Below are 18797 nucleotides of genomic sequence, written 5' to 3' on the forward strand. Positions count from 1 at the left end.
CACCTGTTTTTGCAGTTTGTTGTATTCAGAATGATTTGAAAGTCTGGTTATTATGTGTGATCCTCAGTTGTTTAGTGCTGTTTAAGTGATTCCTAGTGTTTAAAAATCTGTTTATTTAAAAGCTTTGTAGTGTATTCCAGCCTTCAAAGAAATATGCTGATGACTTTTATTGCTTTAACTTTGTCAAAGTCAATTATTCAAGTAAACAGTCAAGCATGCATGAAAAAAAGAAGCAAAGAACAAGCTATGGAACAAATAAATGTTATCCAATTATTAGCATGTTTGTGAAAAATCGTCGTCATTTACTCACCCTCAAGATGTTCCAAACCTGAAAGAGTTTATTTCTTCTGTTGAACACAAAAGAAGATATTAAGAATGTTGGTAATCAAACAGTTGATGGACCCCATTGACTTCCAAAAAATGCTATGGAAGTCAATGGATGTCGTCACTTGTCTGGTTACCAACATTTTCTTTTGTGTTCAGCAGAAGAAAGAAACTCATACAGGTTTGGAACAACTTGAGGGTGAGTAAATGATGACAGAATTTAAATTTTTTGGCTGAACTCTCCCTTAGACACTCTTATAAACAGGACTCTCTAATACTGTAATCACACAGCTCACGCCTCTCTCTCGTTCTCAGTGTGTTCTTCCTCCACAAGAAGGCCATTAGTGCCCTGCACTCTCTGCTGTGCAGTCACGATGCGGACCCCCGCTACACAGACCCCCAGGTGCGCTCGCACATCGCCCAGCTCTACCTGCCACTCATCCCCATCGTCATGGAGACGCTGCCCCTTCTCCACGACTTCACCGGTTAGTGAGACCCTTTGGGCCGAGTGCCCACAATAGAGCAGTCGGCTTATCTCTTCTTCGGTTATTTATATGAACACTTTGTTTATGACTTGAATAGTTTTCCAAAGGTCAGAGCTCTGGAGAGTCATTAAAAACTGAACAAAAGTCCCATTTCAGCCAAGATCTGTATCTCTCCACCTTTGTATGTCCCAGACACGTCCCCACAGCGGGTACGTCACGCCTCGGCGCTCGTCGACGATAACGACCCAGACAACGGCACCATCAGCCAGTCTGTTGCCATGGCGATAGCTGGCTCACCCCTCCCCCATTCCAAGGCCAACCCCTTCACTCTGCCGTCAGTGGTGAGTACCTGCTCGCTGAACACCATTAATAAGTCATGTTATGATTATGAATGAAGACTGTGAACATACACTACTGTTCAGAATTTTTTGTTTTTAATAGAAGTCTTTTAGAAGTGAAATATTTTGAAATTTAATTTATTCCTGTGATCAAAGCTGAATTTTCAGCATCATAACTCCAGTCTTCAGCGTCACATGATCCTTCAGAAATCATTCTAATATGACGATTTGCTGCTCAAGAAACATTTTTGATGTTGAAAACAGTTATGCTGCCTGATATCTTTGTGCTTTTTTTTGCTTTTTTTTTTTTTAACTTTTTGATTCTTTGATAATAGAAATAGAAATGTTTTGTAACATAATAATGTCACTTTTGACTAATTGAATGAGTCCTTGCTGAATAGAAGTATTAATGTCTTTTAAAAAATGTTACTGACCCGTAACATTTTGAACAGTAATGTATTTTTCAGAACTGTGGTTTAGCAGTTCACCTGGTTCTGGTCATATTCCCCAATTTCACATCACTCTCCTCTTTTCTTTTTTTTTATAAATCAAGAAATCCCCAAAATATGAAAATACCTTTTAGAAATAAGCTATATTTATGCACATATGCACACAGTTTATTTTTTTGAGTCCACATCTTTTACCCATGCTGCTGCTCTAGTAGAATAAATAGAAAAGACAAACAACAGAAATATAATTACTTGTGATAGTTCATGGTCTTCTGGAATTTTCCCTCAAGTTCAACTGAATGAGGTCATAGCTGCAGTGTCTTAATATCACCACTAGAGGAGTCCTTCACTAACACACACACACACACACACACACACACACACACACACACACACACACACTCCTGCTCATTCTGTCTGCTACAGTACCGCCCTCCTCCACAAGAGGGGGAATTATTATATACTCCTTCCCCTGAAGGTGTACAACACTGTTTCCTGTCCATTAGTGAATATTAATGGCAAGCGTATGGCTGAGAAAATGAGCGTCATGTGTGTCTGAGTGTTTATTATACACATGGGTGTGTAAGGAGTGGACATCCTCTGTATATGCCTGTCCCAAACAGGCTGCCGGATGTGATGTCTAATCAAGCCCGGCTTTGTTGTGTTTTTCTGTGTGAGTGTATTGGTGTGTTGTAAATGTGTTTGTGTTTGTTTCTCGGTCAGGCGGGCCGTCAGTGTAGCGCCCTCTCTGCGGAGTGCAGCAAGACGCTGCTGGTTTGTTTCCTGTGGGTGTTGAAGAATGCAGACGCAGGGCTGTTGGAGCGATGGGTGTCAGACCTGTCTGTGCCACAAATCAACCGCTTGCTTGATCTTCTTCACCTCTGTCTGTCCTGTTTCGAATACAAGGTACATCCACATTCCCCTCTCATCTTTTTAAGTAAGTGGGTTAACATGGATTTGTCAATGTCAGTGAATGTCAATACATTTATAATATTTAAAGGGTTAATACACCCCAAAAATGAAAATTATTCCATAATTTACTCACCCTCAAGCCATCCTATGTGTATATGACTTTCTTCTTTTACCAATTTGTAATTCTTACAAATTATCCTGGATCTTCCAAGCTTCATAATGGGAGTGAATGGTACCTTAGATTCTGACGTCCAAAAAAAGCACATCCGTCCATCATAAAAGTACTCCATAAGGATCCAGGGGTGTAATAATGGCCTTCTGAAAAATATCCATATTTATAACTTTATAAACTTTAATCACTGGCTTCCGGTAACAGCCGTACACGAGTCTAGTTTCGGCAGAAGATTTCAAGGCAGCAATCCTAACTATGTCCCTTTAGGGGCTCCGTAGAATGCCTTTCCAAATAAGATATTCAGCTTCAGGCACATCCTTAGTCTCAATAATGACTATTTGGTGTTTATTAACATGGCCCGTCTAGTCAAAGTGAGTCAAAATAGGATTGATACTGATTTTTTTTTTTTTCTTTAATACCAAAGGAACAAATCTGAACAAAGTCAATCAAACATTGTGCTGTTTCTGGCTACGTAGCACATCCCCCAACTTTCTGCTTGTTTTTTTTTTTTTGTTTTTTTTTTTTTATGAATGCCATGTACTGGTTTACAGAGATGCTGGTATTAAGGCTGGGCCAGTTTAAAACTATAATTGTCTGAACGTCCTGTTTAATTCCAAGGGCTAAAAAAAGGTAGTAAATGATCAGGAAAACTATTTTTGGTGCAAAATCATTGTAAACGGACCACAGAGGATAAACAAGTCACATATTAGATAAACATATGACATGACCCCTTTAAAATTCACAAAAATAAGTTTCACCAGAATTTTGACTAGATTTTTTGTGTGTTGGATGTTAACATGTTTTGATCGTCCTGTTCACTGTGCCTCTTCTCAGGGGAAGAAGACCCTGGAGAGGATCAACAGTCTGACCTTTAAGAAGTCTCAGGACATGAAGGCCCGTCTGGAGGAGGCCATACTCGGCACCATCGGAGCAAGACAGGAGATGGTCCGCCGCTGCAGAGGTACGACAGATGCTCTGGTGGTATTTGTGCCCAAGTAAATGTTGAAGCATTACATTTGTCATTCATCACTGGTCCTGTGCGTTCCTCAGAGCGGAGTCCTTATGGAGGTCAGGAGAATGTCCGCTGGAGGAAAAACGTCACTCACTGGAGACAGAACGCAGACAGAGTGGATAAGTGTGTCTTTTTTCCCCCTTCTCTCTTTTGAACATCTTTCCATTGCTGATTTGCTTCATTGGTCATCTGAATGCCGTTGCTGTAACTGTCAGTCGACTTAATGAAGCACATAATCACAGGGTACATGTGCAGTTGTGTGTGTGTGTGTGTGTGTGTGTGTGTCAGATGGGCACTATGAATAGCTTACAGTAAACACTGTCTCTGCGCAGAACCAAGGCAGAGATGGAGCAGGAGACGGTAGTGGATGGAAACTTGGCAACAGAAGCTGCCCTCATAGCCCTGGACACACTGGAGATCATTGTCAAAGTAAAGGAGACATTGTTGCTCACATTTGAATGCAGTTGCAACAGATACCATGCGTTACAACTGTGTGTCATAGATTAAAGGTGTTTTTGTGTGTGTTTGCATCAGACGGTGGTGATGTCAGAGCTGAAGGAGAGTGTGTTGAGTGGTGTGCTGAGAGTCCTCCTTCACAGTATGGCAGGAAACCAGAGCGCCCTCTTCCTGCAGCACTGCTTCAGCACACAGAGAGCTTTGGTCTATAAGGTTCGTGTCTGGCTAACCCTAAACCTGAGTTTTGAACATTGGTGCAAAAGCCTTCCTGCACCAGGGGTATTAGACAAAATACTATAGCATTTGTGTATCAGCCATTTATCGGTTATAGCTCATTTGATGAATATAGTTATCAGCTTATTGGTATCAGCCAAAACTTTCAATGCAAAACTCACTGTAAAAAATGATCGTGATTTTAACGGTAAAAGTGGAAAAACTGTTAATTGGTTATAACACAGTTTCCGTACTATATCGGGTAAATGACTGTGATAGATCTAGCAGTAAATTTAATAATACTGTTAAATTTAGTTTTTGGAAGTGAAAAAGAACAAGTCATTGTATAATTTACAGTGAAAAACCCTTCACACTTCACATTTGATGTATTTTTGTTGAAATAACTGTTTCTTCATAGTTTTTCTTATTTTTTTTCTAATCAGTTATGTACATTAGGGTTTTATGTTGATGTTTTTAATGTTTATAGCATTTTTTAAATTTCATGTGTGTTACCATGATGGTGTTTAGTGTTTGTGTGAACGAAACTGAGCTTCTATATAATATTAACTTTCTTGTGAAAAAGCTGCTAGTGATGAGCTTTGATTCATCGTGTGACTCTCATCACCACTATGATTAGTGGTTATCAGTGTAGTACAATGGAACAAAACAGATATTGGTACTTCAATACGTTGCTAAATCAACATTATATCAGATAATGAAATTCGTTTTTTACTGTAAATTGAAGTCTGTAAAGCCTAAAATGTCGCTACCGTAATTTTTACGGTAAATTTCTGGCAACCACAGCTGCCGTTTTTTTACCGTAAATTTGTGTGTCTTTGAAAATCATTGTTGTGAAATAAAACTTAAGACTTTTCTTAGTTGTTGAGGTCAGCTCTGTGTACATGACCTGTTAAGGAAACTGTAGAAGAAGCTAAGCTTTGCACGTGTTCCTGTAGTTCCCAGAGATGTTGTTTGAGGAGGACACCGAGCTCTGTGCAGATCTGTGTTTGCGGTTACTGCGTCACTGCAGCAGCAGCGTGAACTCCGTCCGCAGCCACGCCAGCGCCTCCCTCTACCTGCTCATGAGACAGAACTTTGAGATCGGAAACGTAAGGCGCAGTGTCGCACTAAACTCTGATGCTTGATTCAGCTTTCCCTATAAAGACATGAACCAAATCAAATCCTGTGTCTTTCCTCCCGATCTGTAGAATTTTGCCCGTGTGAAGATGCAGGTCACCATGTCTCTGTCTTCGCTCGTGGGAACCTCTCAGACCTTCAACGAAGAGCATTTGCGGCGCTCTTTAAAAACTATTCTCACGTATGCTGAGGATGACCTGGAGCTCAGAGATTCAACCTTCCCTGAGCAGGTATCAAACACTTGAATCTGGGTGGCCAGCTAAAAGGTTGTAGGTTCGAATCCCACAGGAGACCCAACCGCCACCACTAATGTGCCCTTTAACCCTAAAAACCCTATAGACCTTAGTCAGGGCAGCGCCATATTTAATTTTTGACAGGGAACTCTGAGGGATAGAATTAGAGTACATTGGATCGTGTTACAGTAAGGGATCGTACTCTTGTTTAACAACATGCCAATTGTTCAGTTGATGAAGCGCGTCTTTCCGAAAAAACTTTCAGTTGATAGTTGAAAACTGGATGAACACGTCTTAAAAGTTGTGAGTTATGAAAATGCTGTGATCCAGGACCTTTACTCAGTGCGTGCTGTTGTAAAGACTGTCTGTCCCTCACAGCCTCGTTTTCTGCTGTGTTAAATTCAATACAGCGTCTAACCTGACTAAGGCCTATACTGTATCATATTTAATACATGAACTTCTAAGGCCTCTAAATTATAAACACGAATTAAACTTTGTTGGAAAACTTGTTAATCTAACGTAATCTACTACATGCCTTTTGTTACTCCCCTTCAGGTCCTGATACACATGTATTAATTCTGTGAAATCTTTAATGCATTTTTTTAATTGATGATCTTTATTGAAGTCTTTAATATTGTTATTAATATTTCAACATGAACATCGACTGGACTAAAGCAAATTAGGTTTACTTGGTTATTCATATCCATACGCTTTGCTCCCCACAGTAAAAACTACAGAGATTTGATCATAAAATTAAGCATTTAAATGTCATCTTACTGAGACATATTATTGGGACTTTGTGAGATATATAGAGTGACAATTGATATCTTTATGCACATTGAATTATGCATCATTGAATTACATTACAAGCTATTACAATTTCATCTGACTTTTTTGGCCATATAAATATCAATAACCCGATGTATCAAATATGACAAAACATAGAACATATACGTACGTGTGTGTGTGTAGCAGCCCTTGGATCCAAAAGAGAGAGTCTCAACTGATGCATAAGGTGTTTCTTTATTTAGTTTGCCAAACCAGCATGACGTTCAACTTTCAATCCATCATCACCTTAGCACCGTGAAAACTGTATTGAAAACATACATACAACAAACATTTCACACACTTGTTTTCACGGCTACAAACGTCATTACGTAAACAAACATTTAGGGTGACAAACATTAATTACACAACAAAAGAAACCATACATATGTGCAAACAATTTTCTGAATTATATGAAATATAATTTATATATATATATATATATATATATATATATAAATAAATAAATAATTTTTGGGGGGGATTTTTAATTTTTATTTTGTCTAAAGGTTTAATAAACTATTCCATTAAAGAAAAAATGATTTGTCTGATGATTATTATTTTAAATGTCAGGCTTTAAGGATATATTTTTCTACACTTTATATCTGCTATAAAATGATGCTTTCTAGGAGAGTCACTAATATGATGCTAATGTTCTGCTGTCGTCTCTGTAGGTTCAGGATCTCGTCTTCAACCTCCACATGATTCTCACTGACACTGTGAAAATGAAGGAGCACCAGCAGGACCCAGAGATGCTCTTAGACCTCATGTACAGGTCAGTGCTCTCTCTTCATGAAACCCAAAGGACGTCTAATGTGGCTCCTGTGCTGAATGTGAAGGTGGCTCTTCTCTTTGTGTAGGATTGCTAAGGGCTATCAGAACTCTCCAGATCTGAGACTCACCTGGCTGCAGAACATGGCAGGGAAGCACTCGGAGAGAGGCAACCACGCGGAGGCAGCACACTGCCTGGTGCATAGCGCCGCCCTGGTGGCCGAGTACCTCAACATGCTTGAAGATTGCCGCTACCTCCCTATCGGCTGTGTGACCTTCCAGGTAAATCAGTAGCACCTCACTGCAGTACATGAGATCCAGGGGGCGGAGTTGGATCCAGATCTAAGGGGTGGATATTGGTAGGTTTAGGGGTGGGTTTAGGGATTAGGGGGTGGAGATGGTAGGTTTAGGGGTGGGTTTAGGGATCAGGGGGTGGAGATGGGTAGGTTTACTGTGCGTTCACACCGCCGGCGGCGAAGCCATTCATTTTCAATGAGAGCCGGCGGCGAGCTCTGGCGAGGGCGGCGCGGCGCGTCTTGGACGGCGAGAGCGGCGAGAGGAGTTGAAATCAAGTCAACTTTATGGTAATAAGCTATGACACGGTTCGGCGGCAACCAATCGGAATGTAGAGGAAAAAAATCACGCATTCTAATCTACGTCAGAGCGTCCCTGAATCTTTCTACGGCGTCGGTGGCAGGGCGGCAAGAGCGAATTTTGCCGCTCTTGCCGGCGGCGGTGTGAACGTATATGTAAGGTGGGAGGAGTTGGATCTGGATCCAACTCCTCCCCCTGGATTTCGTGTTCTGCAGTGAGGACCATCTCAGGTAAATGCTTGGTGTGTGTGTGTGTGTGTGTGCGTGTGTGTGTGTTTAGGCTTGATAAAAATAAAATAAAAAGCTTGAAAAATTTAATTATCTGGGCCAGTGTTGTTATTGTTAACTAAAACTGTTAAAATTACAGGTGAAACTCGAAAAATTATAATATTGTGCAAAAGTTAATTTATTTCAGTAATTCAACTTAAAAGGTGAAACTAATATAATATATAGACTCATTACAGGCAAAGTTAGATATTTCAAGCCTTTATTTGTTATAATTTTGATGATTATGGTTTACAGCTTATGAAAATTTGAGAGATTTTGAATTTAGGGTTTGCATAAGCTGTGAGCCATAATCATCAAAATTATAAGAAATAAAGGCTTAAAATATCTAACTTTGCATGTAATGAGTCTATATAATATATTAGTTTCACCTTTTAAGTTGAATTACTGAAATAAATTAACTTTTGCACAATATTATAATTTTTTCAATAATTGAAATAAAGCTTTATATTACAAATGTTGCCTGTGCAACTAACCAAAATAAGTTGGAGTACTAAAATTACTAAATCTGAAATAAAAATATATTAAAGCTATATAGAAATATATTAAAAAAAATTGAAAAATGACAAAAGCACATAACCAAATTACTAAAATTATTATTTTTTTTACTAAATATGGTGAAAAAAAATAATACTATAGTAGTATATTAATTATACAAAATTATTATTATTTAATTTTTTTTCTATGTCATAAAAATTAGCGAAATCCGGTATCCGTAGCAAATATACATTTTTATAGTTAAGGTTTGCTCTTTAATGTTTAATTTGGTAGAACTCTTTAGTATTTATACTAATCATACCATATTTATTTGCAAACATTATATTTTGTCAAATAAAAATGTCAATTTATTAAAATAATGTTTTATAAATTAATAATATTTTAATACAAATGTTTTAAATATATTGAGAGGAATAAATTGAACAAAAATCGATCATAGATTTTTAGTCTCTGACACTTGAATTGCATTTCACAGAGTATTTCGTCCAATGTGCTGGAGGAGTCTGCGGTGTCTGATGATATCCTGTCCCCAGAAGAGGAGGGCATCTGTTCAGGGAAGTACTTCAGTGAGTCAGGGCTCGTGGGACTTCTGGAGCAAGCAGCTGCTTCGTTCAACATGGTGAGAGCTCACGTCACAGTCGCGGAACCTGAGAGCATCCAAGGGAATCAAAGGGATTTGGGATTTAGACACATTTTTGTGGGATTATTAGCGCAGTGAAGGCTGACTGTAGTTTCTGTCTCTCCTCCAGGCTGCCATGTACGAGGCCATAAATGAGGTTTATAAGATCCTCTGTCCCATTCACGAGGCCAACAGAGACTTTAAGAAGCTCGCCTCCGTCCACGGCAAACTGCAGGACGCCTTCAACAAAGTATACAATCAGGTTTGTTGACACAGGAAGTCATGTCTGCAACAAGGTCCAAACAATCTTACATTTGTACATTCTTAAATAGGCAGCTGTGATTTCTTGTAAATAAATATATCCTTTTATAGTTCATTTGTCTGCTGCTTCGTTCAGTATTAGAACCACAGTAGTAAATGATAATAAATTAATTGGTATTATTTATTAGTAATAAAATTGCAATGCACTTCACTTGTTTAGATTATGTGAACAACGTTGGCAGTAACTGCTGACCTAGTTGCATTAGGTGAAATTGGTAGTTGGACAGAAATCATTGTGCTGATGTTTTATTTAAAATGTCATTTTAATTAAATTTATCGATTTTATCTACATGATATCCTGATCTTATCAGAAACTTGAATTTGCTCAGATGATGGGAAAATTCTGTACTCCAGATTTTACATATGAGATCATAAATTTTTCATTTGAATATTCATTTAATCATTCCAGCAAACTTCACTTTTGACAAAATTCTCCTTTCTGATATTGAACGTAGTTATTATATTGAGAAGGGGTGGGGGGGATACAGGAGTAACCATGGTAACCACAGTATTCTGCTTTTCCATAAGCACTACCTACTGTCACAGTTAATTTGCATGAATCAGCATCTGCTGTTTTTGTTCTGACTAATTATATAAAACATGCATAATCATTTATTGAGGCTGAAATGTGAGGTTTATCATCTTATACATCTTAATTTTATACAATTATTTATCATCTGAGCTGTAAACTAGTAGTTTTTATGGTCATTTTAAAGTTTAGAATGTTATGCAGGTATGTTTATATTTTAATTGTAATAATTATTAGCAATTTATCGTACCAAACTAACAATAGTAATTGACAGCTTTAAAAGTTATATAACGAGAATGTGTGCTCTGGATGGAACCGGTCTTTGTGCCGAGATCTGGACCACAAACTCTCTGTTATTGTAATGTGTGTGTGGTTTAGAGGTGTGATTGATGTCTTCTCTGTCTTGTCGGTGATGATGTGTCTCCTGCTGTGTCCGCACGCAGAGTTCAGGATGGGAGGTAAGGCTGTTCGATCACACTGTGCTCCTGTATTTATCAGTACCATATGTTGCAGTTTATGTTAAAAATTATTATCTCCTCCACAGAAACTAACTGTCTCTGTTCTTTATCTCTTTTTATTTCTCCATCCGTCTCCCCCTGTGCGGTCTGGATGTTTTCCTGGTGAGTGAACATGAACTTTGTTACCCAACATAAAATTCAAGCCGTTCCATCTCACTCTAAGGTTCACCATCTCTGACACACTTATGTAAGGCCATTTCACAAGAATGGCAGCAGTCAGTGCCTCGGGCACATGTGTACGCATTCAGATCCAGACTCCATGCCATCAGTGTTGTGTCCTCGGGCATGTAGCAGACTAAAGTGATGTTATTTTGGCTTTTATGTGACACACAATGCTCTTCTCTCTCTTTACATGTCTCTCCATTGTTCCTGTCCTCAATGTTCAGGTCACAGAGGATGTTTGGCACCTACTTTCGTGTGGGCTTCTATGGATGCCGCTTTGGAGATCTGGATGAGCAGGAGTTTGTTTATAAAGAGCCTTCTATCACCAAACTGGCCGAGATCTCACATAGACTGGAGGTTCGTTTCTGGTCTAGAGAAATGATGATGGCTGTTGTTACTTTGTTGATGATAATACCAATATTTTACTATTACTTTTTATTATTTTATTATTACTAATAACTAAATATTAATGTTTATTAATATTAGTAGTAATTTAAATAAAGGATTGTGTTAAATGACGATTATTTTCGACAGTTGCAGCTTGGTAGGTCTAACATTCTGCCTGCCTAAAATCAGGCACAGAGATAAAGTAGTGTGTAAGATTACATTAATTTCAGTGAATGAATTATAGCATTTATTTGAATTAATTATCGAGAGAGATGAGAGATGCTTACCTGGGTAATTTCAGAGTCTCTCTCTATTAACAACGAAGCTGTGAGTTTAATTACTTCAAAAACAGCGCTGTTACTATTTTGGCCAGGACACTCCTGTAAAAGAGATTTTAATCTCAGTGAGGTTTTCTCCTGGTTAAATAAAGGTTAAATAAAATAAATAAATAAGTCACACCCTCGTTGCTGAGAAATATAATGTAGTGATTCATTAGCAAAGCTTTTTTATTAATAAAAGTTGCAGGGCAGCATTGATACGTTTCTGTGCGTGCTCAACGCGATCTCCAATCTCTGTGTGTGTGTGTCTTTGTGTTTGTCTCTCTGTCTTTGTGTTTGTCTGTCTGTCTCTACATGTGCATTAAACGTTTTGCACACATTCCAGCCAATCAGAATCGAGTATTCAGACAGACCATGGTATAATGATTTACAATTATAATACAATATTTAATAATTAATTATAAATATAATTATGAACAGTTATTTTTCTCAACATGAAAATTTTTACTTTATTTATTTTAATTTTTTTACTTTATTTATTTTACATTGTTTCTAAAAATTTTAATTTTGTTTTTTTATGTTTAAAAGTGTCCTACATTTTGAAAGAAGAAAGAAAGAAACACACTTTTTAGAATTTATATTAATTTATGAGAAATAGTTTGTAGTCCAGGGGGGCAAATCGTGGACAAATCAATATCAGGACCGTGGTCCACCAATTTGTTTTTTGCATCTCAAATGATGCTTTTAATAAAGTTTGTAAGGAATATCCATATTTCCTTTATAGGAATTTTACTCTGAGCGATTTGGTGACGACGTGGTATCGATCATCAAGGACTCCAGCCCAGTTGACAAGACCAAACTGGACCCCAATAAGGTTAGAAATGAACGCTAGTGCAGGTCTGAAGGACCTTTATAGCATTAATTTATATAGCATTAATATATATATATATATATATATATATATATATATATATATATATATATATATATATATATATATATATATATATATATATATATATATATAGGTCTTTTTGACCACTATAACTGCAGTTTTGAACATATGGTCTCCATATTGAAGAGTGCTGTGTATGTTTATGTTACCCAGGCATACCTTCAGATCACATATGTGGAGCCTTTCTTTGACACTTACGAGCTGAAGGAGCGCATCACATACTTTGACAAGAACTATAACCTGCGTACGTTCATGTACTGTACCCCCTTCACGCTGGACGGTCGGGCCCACGGCGACCTGCATGAGCAGTACAAACGCAAGACCATCCTCACCACCTCCCACGCCTTCCCCTACATCAAGACCCGCATCAATGTCATCCACAAAGAGGAGGTGTGGGACGCTTCTGTTTTGGAGATTTGTACATTGCTACAAGAAACAGGCTTTTCTAACTACATTTCCTCCTCGCTACAGATCATTCTGATGCCGATGGAGGTGGCGATTGAGGATATGCAGAAGAAAACTCAGGAACTGGCCTTCGCCACCCATCAGGACCCTGCAGACCCAAAGATGCTCCAGATGGTGCTTCAGGGAAGTGTTGGCACCACTGTTAATCAGGTAAGCTTTGGATTAAATGTTTTGTTTTCTGTTTTTCCAGTATGTCGGCTTGTTTGTGGATGTGAACTTGTACATGTTGTCGCACAGGGTCCGCTGGAGGTGGCTCAGGTCTTCCTGTCTGAAATTCCCGAGGACCCCAAACTCTTCCGCCATCACAATAAACTGCGCCTCTGCTTCAAAGACTTCACTAAAAGGTGGAGTGACTTTCCAGCACACTTTCCAGCACACAAGCACGCTCACTTTTTAGCAGAGTTGGAAATGTTTAGATAGTGATTAAAAATCCTGCCAATGCAACCACATCAACCTTCATATGTGATTTTTAACAAATCAATTTAATTACTTTTAGCGTTTAAAATTATTCACCAGAAAAAGTAATTTTAATGAAATTACAATGTTTAAATAAATCAGTTTACGACCAGCTCTGCCGCACTAAGGCCAAAGGTCGTAACTTCAATTTTTTGCCAAAATGAGTTATTGTAATTTTTAGGACAATAAACATAAGTTTTATCATATAGACAAACATCAAGTTTCAATTCGATTGTTTTTTGGGAGGAATAAGATTATGTTTTTGGCGTAACTTCAAAAAGCCAAGGGGAAACTATGCTAGAAGCCCGTAACGTCAGTTACGGCTTTATGCCTTCGTTTCTTGCTGCTCCTGAACACTCGAATGAAGTTACGGGTACGCTGCTGTGAAGTTACGGCACTCTGCCTTGTTCTAACCGACCATCAAAGTATTGCCGCGCTGGAGTTACGGGATGTAGCAATTAAATAACCTCAGACACACACGTACATTTTTCACAATGATTGCTTTTGTTAGATTATTGACATCTAGGTTTGAAGAATGGCATATACTCTCGGGGGAAAATGATGGTGGAGATGGCTTTGAATCATAGCCTTACACAAACACTTTTCGAGCCATAATCAACAATTTATCCAGTAACAAGCGCTGCATAGAGCAGGCTTGTATGATATCTTAATTCACAGCCCGTAATACAAGTCTACATGTACAACTGAAATAAAATGCTTCTCATAGGCTAGCTCTCGCCTGCCAGTCCACTGACTGAAAACTACGCAAGTTGGTTGGTTGGAGCCGCAACGACACACCCATTATACACCAGCAGCAGGAATAATTTAGAGCCTACCTTTTGTTGAACCCTGGTTAAAATCCATGTCAAACAACCGACGAGAAAGCAAATCCATTACATCCACCACAAGTTTTTAAAACTTCCAGGTTGTTACAGGCTGTCAGGTTGTTACAGGCTGGGTTCTTTAGGGACACCTAATCTGTAGCCCCGCCTTAGCTCTGATGCTCTGCGATGTCAAGATTGCATTGCTGGTATATGTTGTGTGTGTGTGTGTGTGTGCGTGCGTGAGAGAGAGAGAGGCGCGGGCGCGATCCCACTGTTCGATCGCGCCCGCGCCTCTCTCTCTCACACGCACACGCACACACACACACACACACACACACGCACACACACTTCAGTTTTAGAATCAGTTTTTCAAAAAACTTTTAAATGTTCCACATCTTTTATACTTTAGTGATGTTAATCAACTTTGTTTTATGAAATTCATGTTAATTAAAACCATTCATACTTTTCCAACTATTCTCACTAGGCTACTTTAACTTCATGTTGATACATGTGAAGCCATTTTTATCATAGAGAGTCCAATAGGGTTAATATTGCTTACATTTTAAGTGTTATCATAACATTGTGCTATAAAATAAAAGTTAAGGTATTTTGCCTTGGTATGACCGATTGTCATTTTATGGGCAATGCTAAGGCAGAATACAGTAACTTCTGAAAAAGGGTCAAAGGTCAAATTTGAGTTCAACATTTTTTTGTAGATAGGTTAATACAGGTATACACTACAACATGTGAAAATTACAATATTATACCTATAACTCAATTGTCAGGACATTTAAGATAACTTTAAAGTAATTTTTCTCAGTTTCACACTCTGGTGAGTTATGGTCTTTTGCCTTAGTAGGGCATAGCTGGTGACATGTTTTTTCAAGTATTACTCTTGTAACTTCTTTTTCCTGCTAAAGATGCATATTAAGGAGAAGTATTTTGAGATTTGTCTAAAAGCATTTGAAGATGATACTAAAGCGAATCGCTTTTCAGTGTATCAAGTCCAATTGAATCTATCTGAATTTAGAAAATTTGCTTTTGAATTAAAGGAGCTGTATGTAAGAAATGTATTTCCATTAATCATGAAATGGCCCTGATGTGTCACTAGACATTAAGAAATCATGTTCATTTCAAATACTTATATCACTGACAACAGTAGTACGGCCAGGATATTATCATTTAAAAGTGAAGTTGCAGCCCTCAACTGATGTTGATGTTGTCATGTTGTGTTTTGGCCTGAAGCGCCACCCTCCACCTATCTACCAATCACGAAGTCAGTTGTGTTTCAGCATCCGGGTTGCCAGCTCTGCTCTAGTTAGCACAGCTGCAGCTACAAACGTGTCAGCCTACGTTCCTGCTGGATCCTGCAGCCTATCTGGCAACCTCGAGTCAGGGGGGAGGGGGAGGGGATACACTGCTCTACAGTAATTTGAAAGTGATTGCAGTACCAGTTTTGGCCACAATCTTACATACAGTTCCTTTAAGTAAAAAAGCAGTGAATCAAAAATTGATTTGTTTTGGCCTTGGTTTGGATGTTTATGGTCCTAGACATGACAACAGTCTATTTCCATATAAAGCTGACAATTACTTGAACCACACATCAGCATGGTATCTGAACGAATGAAATTAATGCTAAAATAAAATGTTCTACATTTTAGTTCATACAAATGGACAGCTTGGTTTTTTAGCCTACTAACTTGCAGTATTCTTGACTCAGGTGTGAGGATGCTCTGAGGAAGAACAAGTCTCTGATCGGTTCAGATCAGAAGGAATACCATCGAGAGATGGAGCGGAACTACACTAAACTGAGAGAAGCTCTGTTTCCCCTTATCAACCGGAAAATTCCTCAACTCTATAGACCGCTGCCTCTGCCGACCACACCAACACAGAGGTAACGCCACACACTCCTCACTCACCCGAACACCAGCCCCTTAAGCATGTACATTTATTTGTTACGTTTTGCGGTTTTATCTGAAATTGATGATAGCACAATAATAGAACAGGTCATCGCGGCCTGGTTACTTGTCAACTAAACCCATCAGACTAATTCAAAATCTGTGCACCCTGACTCATGCTAGTTTTATAGCAGCCAATTACTTTAAAAAAAAAAACTGTGTGCATTGAGACAGTCTGCGAACATGCTGTTTAAGGCTAAGACAGTGTAATAATAAAAAAATGAATCTGCATTCAATAAATAAATGTTTATAAAATGTTTAATAAATTTCATGTATCATAAATATTAATGTTTGTAGTTAAATATAATTATATATTAAATAATTAGTTAAATAATAAATAACAAAAATAATAGTATTAAAGTCAGCATGAAACGGAAGTTGCACTAGTCTTTTCTTTCCTATTGTGTGAATCGGCTTCTGGAATGGCGGGACTTGATTTTGTCCATCGGGAATTGGGCGTTGCTTACTAAATGGCAGCAGATCTGGATGGCAGTTTGCAGTCAGTTGTGGAGGATATTTAGTCCCAGACACGTGTCATGAAGAAAACTGACGTCGTTTTGAGAGGGAGGGAGTGTACATGAATTAAAAAAATATATAATAATTATGCACACAGAAAAATCATTCATAATAAACACTGCAACATTCTGTGAAAAAAATGTAAAAATTGTCCATTTTGATTTCACGGTGACTCGTATAATTATATTATATTTTATAATTATTATGTTATGAATATTAATAATAATAATACAGTAAAACAACATTGTGTAATAAATTAAAGTAAAATGAGTGAAAGCAGTTGTCTGTTTACCTTTTAAGACAATTAAATAATATACAGTTGCATCTACAGAAATAAATATGAATAAATATCAAGTAAACTTATGTAATGACAATAATAATATAAACATAAATAATAATATTATTAACATAATAAAATTTAAATAACAGAAACACACTGTTGAGGCAACATACTAATATACAGTTCTACATTCAATAAATTAATATTAATGTGTATAAGTAGTTAAATGCATATATAATAATAATAATAATAATAATAATAATAAATTAAGAGTAAATAATAGGCAGTTCTGTTAGGTGTCTTTTGTTTTTCCCCCATCCAAACCACATATCCTGTAGTGAATATTTACTGACTGTCAGAGCCATGACCACCGTGAGTCACCAGAGGGGATTTGTTCAAATCATGGATCTGTTCTTGCTCATCTTTACAGGAATTCTCTCAGTCGGTCCAGTTTTCGGCGGGTGGAGTGCTGAGGTGTGGCGGAGCTGAGCGCGGGTGGATGTAAAACCAGATGTGATCTGCCGCTCCATCATTTAAACACCCATACCCCCCCCAAACGCACACTAACACACTGCACATTCCTCTCTCTCTCTCTCTCTCTCTCTCTCTCTCTCTCTCTCTCTCTCTCTCTCTCTCTCTCTCTCTCTCTCTTCAGTCTGTTTACTCTGAGAGGTTATCTGCTGTAAACAGAGTCATTATGATCTTCATGGGCACAGCAGCATAACTGCTCAAACTAGTCATCAGTAGAGAAAAATGAGCTTCTCAACTGCAGAGGTAATTTTAGGTTATACCCAGCACACAGCATTCAGATGCTCCCCTGCACTTCCTCCTTTTGTTTGTTTGTGCTGTCTTTCTCGTCTCGTGCGCTTGTGCGAGTGTGAGAAAGAGGGCAGCAATACAAGCCACAGTCCTTCCAGACATTTGTGAGTGAGTGAGTGAGTGTGTGTGTGTGTGTGTGTGTGTGAGAGAACGTGTTGCCACATAAAGCCTTGTGGCGCTGTCTGATTTGTCTGCTTGCACTCAGTGGATTAAAGTGTTTGTGAAAGCTCTATGTCATGTCTTTTCCAAGACTAACGGCTGACAGGCTGAGGCCAGAGACCGGCTCAAGACGCGTTAAATCTATCACATCCTTTACGCAAACTGTTTTTAAAACTAATTCTGCTGTTGGCTCAAGCACTGATGTTGATGAGCAAAGAAAGACTGGGTTTTTTTCAAGACTGTCGAGTGTATAGTGGAGATCCCTTGATCATTCTTTGGATGTGTGTCCCTTTAGGTAACAGAAGAAGAGGAGGGAAGCGTAAGGCATTAATATAGTCATTTACTGTGGAAAAAGTTCCACACCGCACTAACAAAAGAGCACACTAACGTTCTGCACTGACTGCTCTGAATTTTGACTGCCACTTCTGCACCGAATCCTACTTTCAGACACGAAGGCGTTTTAATGTTCATGTTATTGTAAATGCACATTAATGTAATGTATACTCTCCATGTTATGCACAAGTATGTAAACTGGAAAAAAAAGGAGAACTATTTAGATGTTACCATTTTGTGATGATACCAGATTAAATGTTTTTTGAATGTAGCTATTGTCCTGAATTAGCAATACTTTCACCTTCCTACCATAGTTGGACTGCTGTAATATCCGTCTTGCACTATTCTAATGTTTGTTTGACCTCTACTGCCTGTCTCGACACTATACTGTGCAAACTGCTGGTCTAAATACTGTATTTTTAATTACCAAAATGTTTTTTTTATTTATTTGTATTCTTGTCTTTTTTTTCTTTTCCAATTTTACTTTTTATATTAAAAGAAATTTCTCCTAAATT

The 18797-nt window shown here is 38.1% G+C and overlaps 1 protein-coding gene across 3 annotated transcripts in view; it reads left to right on the forward strand.

Moving 5' to 3' along the window:
- Window positions 1-18795, forward strand: part of dock6 (dedicator of cytokinesis 6) — a 54138-nt gene extending 35343 nt beyond the window's left edge. For all 3 annotated transcript variants that reach the window (XM_084113484.1, XM_084113485.1, XM_084113486.1), the window contains 21 exons: window positions 640-809; window positions 1002-1150; window positions 2320-2502; window positions 3515-3641; window positions 3731-3815; window positions 4025-4121; window positions 4227-4361; window positions 5318-5470; window positions 5570-5728; window positions 7231-7331; window positions 7417-7609; window positions 9179-9322; window positions 9453-9584; window positions 10616-10630; window positions 11084-11209; window positions 12302-12391; window positions 12626-12862; window positions 12944-13087; window positions 13175-13281; window positions 15938-16111; window positions 17402-18795. In XM_084113484.1, the coding sequence (XP_083969610.1) occupies window positions 640-809; window positions 1002-1150; window positions 2320-2502; window positions 3515-3641; window positions 3731-3815; window positions 4025-4121; window positions 4227-4361; window positions 5318-5470; window positions 5570-5728; window positions 7231-7331; window positions 7417-7609; window positions 9179-9322; window positions 9453-9584; window positions 10616-10630; window positions 11084-11209; window positions 12302-12391; window positions 12626-12862; window positions 12944-13087; window positions 13175-13281; window positions 15938-16111; window positions 17402-17444 (2764 nt within the window). In that variant the 3' untranslated portion in view covers window positions 17445-18795. The remainder of the gene's footprint in view (window positions 1-639; window positions 810-1001; window positions 1151-2319; window positions 2503-3514; window positions 3642-3730; window positions 3816-4024; window positions 4122-4226; window positions 4362-5317; window positions 5471-5569; window positions 5729-7230; window positions 7332-7416; window positions 7610-9178; window positions 9323-9452; window positions 9585-10615; window positions 10631-11083; window positions 11210-12301; window positions 12392-12625; window positions 12863-12943; window positions 13088-13174; window positions 13282-15937; window positions 16112-17401) is intronic.
- Window positions 18796-18797: the final 2 nt, after the last annotated feature.

The sequence above is a fragment of the Abramis brama genome (genome assembly GCF_963993115.1).
Source record: "Abramis brama genome assembly, chromosome: 1".
NCBI classification, from domain to species: Eukaryota; Metazoa; Chordata; class Actinopteri; order Cypriniformes; family Leuciscidae; genus Abramis; species Abramis brama.